This window comes from Alligator sinensis, unplaced genomic scaffold (genome assembly GCF_000455745.1).
Source record: "Alligator sinensis unplaced genomic scaffold, ASM45574v1 scaffold172_1, whole genome shotgun sequence".
In the NCBI taxonomy this organism is placed as follows: Eukaryota; Metazoa; Chordata; order Crocodylia; family Alligatoridae; genus Alligator; species Alligator sinensis.
The window spans coordinates 462,097-470,578 of NW_005842168.1; the positions used below are offsets into that span (position 1 = coordinate 462,097).

Here is an 8,482-nt window from a genome sequence, read left to right on the forward strand (position 1 = left end):
TAGTGGGCATTCTGAATGCACTACTCCAGCGGTTTTCAACCTTTTTTCATTTTGAATGGAGGTATGGACCCCTTTGGAAATTTTGAATGGAGGTGAAAACCCCTTTGAATTATAAATGTGGGTATTCACACATTTTTGATTGATTGTAGCTATCTTTCCCAGACCCTTTTGACATAGTATACAGACCCCCAGGCATCCACGAACCAGTTTGAAAACTACTGCACTACTTAAATGTATATAGCAAGCTCCTCTTCCCTTTTTAGTGTTCAGTTTGTCTGTAGTAAGGCCACATCAGAGCACACTTTAAACGCAACTAGTTTTGTGAAAAATGTGACTTTATTAGTTATTGTTGGGAGAGTAGCTACAGCTCAGATTCTTGGGTCGTAGGCATGTGGAAGTGATGCCAGGGGAACTGTTTCTCCAAAGGTTGCAGCTCTATCCTTGACCAGCATGCCAGGGTTTATTAGAAATACAGTTTCAGCATTTTACAAACTTATGGGTAACTTCATAAATTCCAACAGATTCCTTTGATTTTTCATCATAGTCATTCCAATCCTATGGGGATTAAAATTTTACAACATTAGCCACACCAAATAGAATCCAGCACTGTTTATAAAACAAGATGAACATCCAAGTAAATTGCCCACAATTTCTAGCCTGAGTTTCATATTTCTACAGCAGGTGTTTATATGTAGGTTAATCTACTTCTAATTTTGAGAGGTGAGAACACTGAAATTGGATGGCTTCGATCTACTTGGGTTAAGGGAAAAAAGATTTTCCCTGTATGAAGTCCACGGCTTGAGTCAGAAACCTGCTGCATGAAAGGATTGATTACTTGTTATTTACAATACTCAAGTCTTGTGGGTATGGAGACAAACAGTTCTTCCTAGCAAGTACAATACCAAGGAGTGGAACTGAGCTTGAGACTCCTCTCATGGCCAGGGAAGATTTGCAACAGAGTTATTATGCTGTAGGAGACTACATGTTGTTATTCAACAACTCTGTCCAGAAGGAAATTTTAGGAGTTGAAAAGAGAACTTGTTATCTCAAAATGAAGAACCAGAATCAGTCTAAAGTCTAGGCTTTTCTAGTTTGGTAGAAGTGAGAAAAAGGTATGTTGCATTTACACCTTCATATAGTTTTAATTCTGGAGAGGTGCCTGACAGAAGACTTCCAAAGAAGAGAGGCACACACTTGTGTTTGAGGTAGCATATCTTCCTTTGCAGTGTACACCCAATAGCTTTTAAATGGGTGATCTATCATCTCCTTACCCTAAAATATACAGATCTGAAAAGGAAACAAAAGTCCGTTAGACTGAACCGCCTCATGAATCTCACACCATACCTTTTCCAGTAAGTTTATTTCACTGAAAGATGTGCCAGACTCTGCACCTTCAGCAGCAAACCCAGCCTAAAAACAAGAATTAAAATAACTTTTTAGGGGCCAGTTTTAGCAAGAAACAGAACCAGCCCAAGATGTTAAATGTCCTTTAAGTAAACAGTGCAACAAGCAAGGTTACCCAGCACAAATATTGTTACGTAGGACAGGTATCTCTGCTATATGATAATAAAGAATGACCAGTTTCAATATATGGCAGTTGGGGGGGGCGGGGGGACGACACACGACCTTTTTTGCAGGTATGCCAAAAAAGTTGGCCTGGCACCCTCTCAAATGTCACGCCAATTCCCAACCTGGTCCTCTGCTTTCTGCCTTATGGTTCTTGCCTGATCTACAGTTTTTAACAGTTGGAGTAAGAGAGGGGTGCTGAAGGAATGTCTTAAACTTGAGTGTTCATTTGGTTTAAATGCCTATGTTTAATTTTTATAGATGCTGGTTCCCAAAAGGATTCATATAACATGAAGTTCACTTATACCCTTTAACTACCAGGGCGCTGTCAATCTTTTGAAAGTAACAGAATAAAACAAAAACCATTGTTTTCCAGAACAACCATTTTTCAGGCTAAGAATTATGCATTATTGGAAGAATGTTGCATCATGCACTTTTTTCACATCACATCTTAGGCGTATTCAGCAAGTCTATTAGTAACAACTTCAATCTTCTGCTATCAGTGCCAAGAGACTTTAAGGCATTTTAGAAACAATGTGTCCTAGACAAATTCTGAGCTAACAAGGAAAGGGCAAGAGTCTTCAGGTTTGATTTCAAGTTTCAGAACCTAAACATTTTGGCAATAGCAGGAAAATGACTGAAGCAGTAATGATTCAGAGCAGTATAGGTAGGCACAGGGCACACAAGCCACCTAGCAGATAAGAACCAGCTGAACTGTACCTGGGTGACCAGGTCAGAGTGGCATCATTTCACAGTGTAAGCTCCAGTGTTCTGTATCTATTGCCAGCCTCCTCTTCTAGCAGACACTAGCTTGAGATCACTGTATTAGCCTTAAGATGTTGTTCTCCACACACTTGCACATTATGTTTGCCCAGTCTCAAGAAGTTGAGAAAGGGGCTGCAGCACATAAAGCTGTGTACGCATTTGCAAGGAAAAGTCAGAAAGAAGTATCTCACTCATGTCAGGGTTCATTGCTGTGTTAATAATAGTGCAGTAGTTCAGCACAGCTTAACATTTTGTTGGCCTTAAATTCCCTAAAAGTTATGGAATGGTATATAAAAGCCTCTGAGATGCTCAGAGGCTGGGCATCAGCTGACTATGTAGTAAGGGAAAATCTTTCCTGGTGTTGATAGTGCAACCTGATCCAACACTCATGAATTCCAACTATCTTCAGTGATATCTAAGCATACAAAAAACATGTTAATCTGGCAACAAGCTTTTAAAGTGTTTGAGGATTTACCCAAAGTGCTTAGTTCTGCATGTCTGTGCGGCACAATGCAGACACCCACAGTAGCTCTGGGTACAGAAGCCATATATCAACATTTGTGCAATGTTGGCTGTGACCCAACTGGCTCTGTGAACAGCAGGGCTTATTAGCTTGAATGCAGCCCTGTTCAGACACAGCTGTCCTGTTTCTGGATCCAGAGATACTGTATGCAAAAGCTCAGGTATCTACATAAAGCTGCCTTGCAACATATAACCATGCGCTTAGAATCACCCTCCCCTCACACTATGTGACAGAAACGCCAATGGAAGTGGCATGTCAATCAGATACTACAAATGGTCCTTCTGTGGTTTTACAAGCACAGGTAAAGGGCTAGAAGGGTTCAGGTGAAGTGTGTCACAGACCATAATACTGAGCTGCCAACAGGACAAGGAATGGAAACAGCTGTCCCTGGTCAGCAGAGATCCATGGAGCACTGAGCCACGTGACTGGAATTATAAGCTCCTGTACTAGACATCCTCAGCAGGACTTGCATTCTTACAGCTCTGGCGTCACAGCAGATACTCACAATTAATCTCTGCCAAAGAGCTCTGGGGAATGAAGCAACTCGTCTGCCCTCTGCCGACTGGCTCGGGACCAACAGCTGCTAAAGCATAGCATAAGTATGCCAAAGAAATAAGACTGTAAAGGTATTTGCCCCCTCTGAAGCCAAAGTAAGCCTCTGGAATAATTCATTAGGACATTGCAACATGTATTTAAATGGTGTTTCAGGGTGCAAACTGGGAATTGTATGGCAATGCAAAAGTTCAAGCTTTGAGAGTGTCAGTATCAAAGCGGTTATTTTAAAATTGTCTCTTATTTACCCTTTCACTGGTGGTGACTGAGGTGAGATTGACAGCTTGGCAGAGATTTTTCTACAGAAAGATATATTTTCTACTTCTGGCTGTAAAACCTTCAATCAAGAGCAAACAATGAGCCTCTGACATTGCTGCCAGGGCAGGTAGGCTTCTAGTTAAGAAGACACCAGGCCAATTACACAGTGCAATACCCCATTTTATATATAATTAATTCTTCATAGAATCAGCAAGACTTTTTTTGGTTTGCCTTTAGACACTTTGACTTTCCCCTCCCCCATTATAAACTTGGCACAGTGTCACAGCAGTCTGAGGGAGGGATAAGAGGAAGGTTTATGTTGGTCAGCCAATGCAACTTACCCCTAATCCTACTGCAACAATAGATTAAATATAGCAGGGCATTAGTTTACACATACCGATGACCATGCACAAGCAAGCCCATTGCTGAGGCCTGGATGAGAGACCCTTCAATTGTGGACCTTTAGCTGTGCTTTTGCAATAAAGATTATATTATTCCTTTCAGCCACTTTTGTTCTGCTTTTCTTGTTTTGACTACATCCAGTTTCTTGCCGTTTGTTCTCTTAGTGGCAGTTAAGCCTCCAGGAGACCTGGGCTTGGCACAACAGTCAAAAAATGGAAGCGTTTCCAAAATGTGAGGGTTGTATACTCCTTGTAACTAGGACTGGTTACAAAGACACCCCTTCTTCCCAGCTACAGCAAACCAGTTGGACACTCCTGAGCTGGACTCTGATTTCAGACAGACACTCCACACATAACTCCCCACTCTGAAGGTCAGTCCTCCTTACTAATGTGGAACTCGAGTGCTCTGGAACTTGGAAGTTTCTTCAGGAACATGCCTCCAAAGGGACCCAAACTTCAACCTAAAAGTAGCAGGAGCAGAGCCCAAGAGATACTGGACTTATGAAGGATACTTCATCATAACTGTTTGTGGGGTAAGATGCAGTTTGAAGAACTGCAGGATGAAAGGCTACTGGAGTCACAGGGCATTCTGAGAAGAGCAGGGCTATCCTCAAAAGTCAGAGTGTTAGATCATTGTGGAGTTTGCAAGACAAGTACCTAAGAGCAGTCAAACATCAATAAGAGCTTACCTGGGGTTGAAAGTCAACTGGTTCAAGACCTCGGCACTCAAACTCCACTATTGTTTTAAACTTCTCACTGTCCTCAGCCTAGGATTGAGTCAGAATAGCATTTACTCTTTTTACACAAAGAGCCTTGACAGCTTTCAATCTTGGAACAAACTGTTTTAGAAGTCACACTACTGAGGTCTGGCATCCCATGTGAAAACAAGCTGTTATTTAAACAGGCAAAAACTCAGGGGCGGGCAAAATGCGGCCTGCGGGCTGGATGCGGCCCCCCAGGCCATTCTATCTGGCCTGTGGGGCCCCTAAAAAATTTAGAAAAGTTAATATTTAGCTGCCCCCGGCTGCCTGTCATGCGGCCCTCAATGGCTTGCCAAAACTCAGTAAGTGTAATGGCTTGCCAAAACTCAGTCCGCCCAAAATAATTGCCCGCCCCTGTAATGACTGATTGGAATTTCTTGAACTCCATGGGCAAGGATCTGAGCCCTTAAAAGAAAGAAGGCTCCAAGACTAGGGTAAAGTGTTACACATTTGTTTACAACCTTACTAAGTCAGTTTCTGGTATCAGCTATGGCATATTTAACAGATGATTCCACACCTGAGTCTGAAACAGGAAGGACAAAGCAAGAAATGAACATGCTGTTGCTGTCCGCCTGAATAAAAATATACTTCTGAAATGTGCGACTTTCCTTTTCTAGAGCCCAGGATCTCAGGTATTTCTTCTTGTACTTCAGGGAGAAATGTAATAGCAAAATTTGGAAAGCCACAGATTAATACTATTGATGTTTATTTCACTTACACCTGTAGTAATGCTGCAACCCCCAACTTACATTGTAAGGCTTGATTGTGTGACTTAAGATATCTAAAAGAAAAACAAAGAGAAATAAAATCAATGGCAATAGATCTTGAGATTTACCAGGATTTTGTTTTTCCCCTACTACTGAAAATTATATTTTACATTCTGCCACTGCCCTGTCCATTTAAGAAGACAAACTTGTGGCACAGCAATAAAGATCTCTGATCTTATATGTTGCCCAGACAAAAATCTTCAAGTCAGTGGTAGATCTGGGTGCAAATGATTGCAGGACTGAGTCTGCAGGACCCCATTCAATAAACTTGTTGGATGCAACCTCCCAAATATACTTTAGCAGCAGTTACAGCAGCGTAGAACCTGTAAGTATCTGCCAGAATTTAAGGGCGTTTTTACGTGTGCTTTTGGATGCAGCACCGTGTGCTTTAATTAGCGAGCCACACTAATTAAAAGCACCCGCACATCATGTTTATCAGTGATGCCACATGTCCCCGCGCTGAAAAAATGGTGGTGGGGCGCTTTGAACTAAAGCTTGTTGGATGTGTTTTATATCAAAGTGCCCCATCACCAGCATGGAAATGCATGGCAACGCTGATACACGTGATGCATGAGGCTGCCAGAGCGCATCAGTTTCTGTGCTCCAGCAGATTCGATTAACTGAGTGTACTCCGACAAGCTGGATTTCCACCGTGTCGGAGTAAGCTCCCTGCATGTGTATAGGAGCCCTAAGTTTCTAGCTGTTGTATATATTCCACAGAATCGGGAGTAACTGTTTTATGTAACAATTTTATTCTACCAATTTTGCTTTATCTTCATACTGCTGCCATAAGTACTGGCACGGATAATACAGCTTTACCACACTGCAGCTCAGTCCTCAGGGAAGAGGACTAGAAAAGTCTAGTCTGGAATGTCTGTATGAGGGACAGTACTTACTGGGAATGCACATCCAGGAGCTTAAGCCAATGTAGAAAGCCTCTATTCATTTCTTAGATAAAAGAGTTTCTAAATGCTTCAAAGGATAATAAACAACTGGTACAGAAACGTATGTGACCCTGCTGCCTTTGTAACTACAGGGACTTTTAAGATTTTAGGGCGCAATCGTGAAATGCTTACTCGAGCAGAGTCCCACTGAAATCAATATGTAGAAGTATAAAGATCACAGGATAAGAATGTACGTTTATCAAAAAAGAGCCTAGAGAGTAAGGAATCATCCCAGAAAATCTGGGTTATTTATGTTATTTCATATTAAAGATCAAAGCATCACATCTTTCTCCCAAAAAAACAAAACCAAAAAAACCCCCATCATAAATCACTTGTTCTTTGTGCTACCAAGTAATTTGTTTCCAAAGAACTGTATAGAAAAAATTATTTTCACAAGTCGCCATTAAAGTGTGAATCGTGTTGCTTCTGGAATTTTCCCTGTATTGCTGCTGCAGTATGAAAGGTCACTAAAAACTAGAGAAGTCAGAAAAACTGTCTCTTTTGTTGCACCATTTACTCCCTTTGTGCATTTGAGAACATTGCATGCACAGTACTTGTCAGTCTTGCGTTGATGGTCAGCTACACTTCCCATGTCATGCATGAACATAAGGACAAGCATGTGGTTTCTCTAAGAACTGAACAGTATGGAGTGGAAGGGAAACCTTTGTGAAACACTTAGGAGGGAGTTTAGACCAAAAGTGAGGACACATGGTTTAAGAGATATTAGACCGGGGTAGGCAATTATTTTGGCCGGAGGGCCACTTATTGAGTTTTGGCAAGCCATCGAGGGCTGCATGACAGGCAACCAGGGGCAGATAAATATTAATTTTCTAACTTTTTTAGGGGCCTGGTGGGCTGCATCTGGCTCCTGGGCCGCATTTTGCCCACCCCTGTATTAGACTTAGATTTTTTTTCCTAAACTGGTAAAAAAAGAAAAAGAAAAGAAAAACTGATTGCCAAAGCGAGAGTGTCCCTGAAACTCCTGTGATATGCAGGGAAGCACCTACCAATGGAGTTCTCTCGGGAGCACAGCTTGCATTTCTGCACCATTGTGGCACTTCCTCTGCCTCCCTTAAGAGGAGCACTGTCCTAAAAAAGATTACAAACGGAGCCATCATTTCTAATCACATCCTGGCTGAGTGACTACAGACGTCTGCCCTGACAAAAGCAGAACCATTACAAACTCTATACTGATTTTTACATGGTCAAGAGAAGGCATTTTTCCCTTGGAACTAGAGATTCATAATTCAGAATATGATAGGTATCAAGGACTATATAGTATGAACTAGTATGAACTATTAAACATGATTAGGCATATCAGTCAAAAACACAGGCCAGCAGCTGTGGTAACGCAGGAAATATAACTACCAGCATTATCCATATGTAGAACCACTTGCTTAAACATGAGCACCAAAATGGCAGTTGCTTTGTTGTGCTGTTGCATGTCCAATGCAGTTATAAAAATTGCAGCTGCAAATCCTGCCTACACCATAGAAATGCGGTGTTCTGTATATCAGGTTTTTGTTCACAGAGACGCTGAACATCCTTCTGACATTTTTCTGGAACAGCAATGCCTTTCTTGTGGCAGAATCCATGTGCAAGGGGCCTATTCTGAGCAAAGTCTATTACTGCATCTTGCTCAGCAAGAATCTGGAGTCAGCCACGAACCCATGGACTGGTAAGGAGAAGACTTGCACCTCCAGTGACAATGCTCCTGTGACCAAGGAAACCATGAAAAACTTTAGATTTGAGTTCTTCTCTCACCTCTCCTCCCATAAGCCTGACTTTAGTTCAAGTGTTTTTTACCTGTTGGTACTCCTAAGAAAACCCTGTTAGGAAAAAGATTCAAGTCCAGCAACACAGTATAGGGGTGGTGAAAGTGTGACTTCAGCCCAAAGAGCAACCCAACTCCTTTTCTCCAGCTGGAATGAGAGCTTAGTGGAAT

General features: G+C 41.8%; 1 protein-coding gene across 4 annotated transcripts in view; it reads right to left on the bottom strand.

The window, feature by feature from the left end:
* Window positions 1-317: 317 nt before the first annotated feature.
* CUNH1orf123 (chromosome unknown C1orf123 homolog) overlaps window positions 318-8,482 on the bottom strand; it is a 17,004-nt gene continuing 8,839 nt past the window's right edge. Inside the window, exons 4-9 of one of the 4 annotated variants that reach the window (XM_025206660.1) lie at window positions 7,545-7,626; window positions 5,576-5,607; window positions 4,755-4,832; window positions 3,360-3,437; window positions 1,345-1,410; window positions 318-555 (exon numbers count right to left, since the gene is read on the bottom strand). In XM_025206660.1, coding sequence (XP_025062445.1) covers window positions 478-555; window positions 1,345-1,410; window positions 3,360-3,437; window positions 4,755-4,832; window positions 5,576-5,607; window positions 7,545-7,626 — 414 coding nt within the window. In that variant the 3' untranslated portion in view covers window positions 318-477. The remainder of the gene's footprint in view (window positions 556-1,344; window positions 1,411-3,359; window positions 3,438-4,754; window positions 4,833-5,575; window positions 5,608-7,544; window positions 7,627-8,482) is intronic. The other 3 variants (XM_025206661.1, XM_006025795.3, XM_025206662.1) reach the window with 3 other exon arrangements.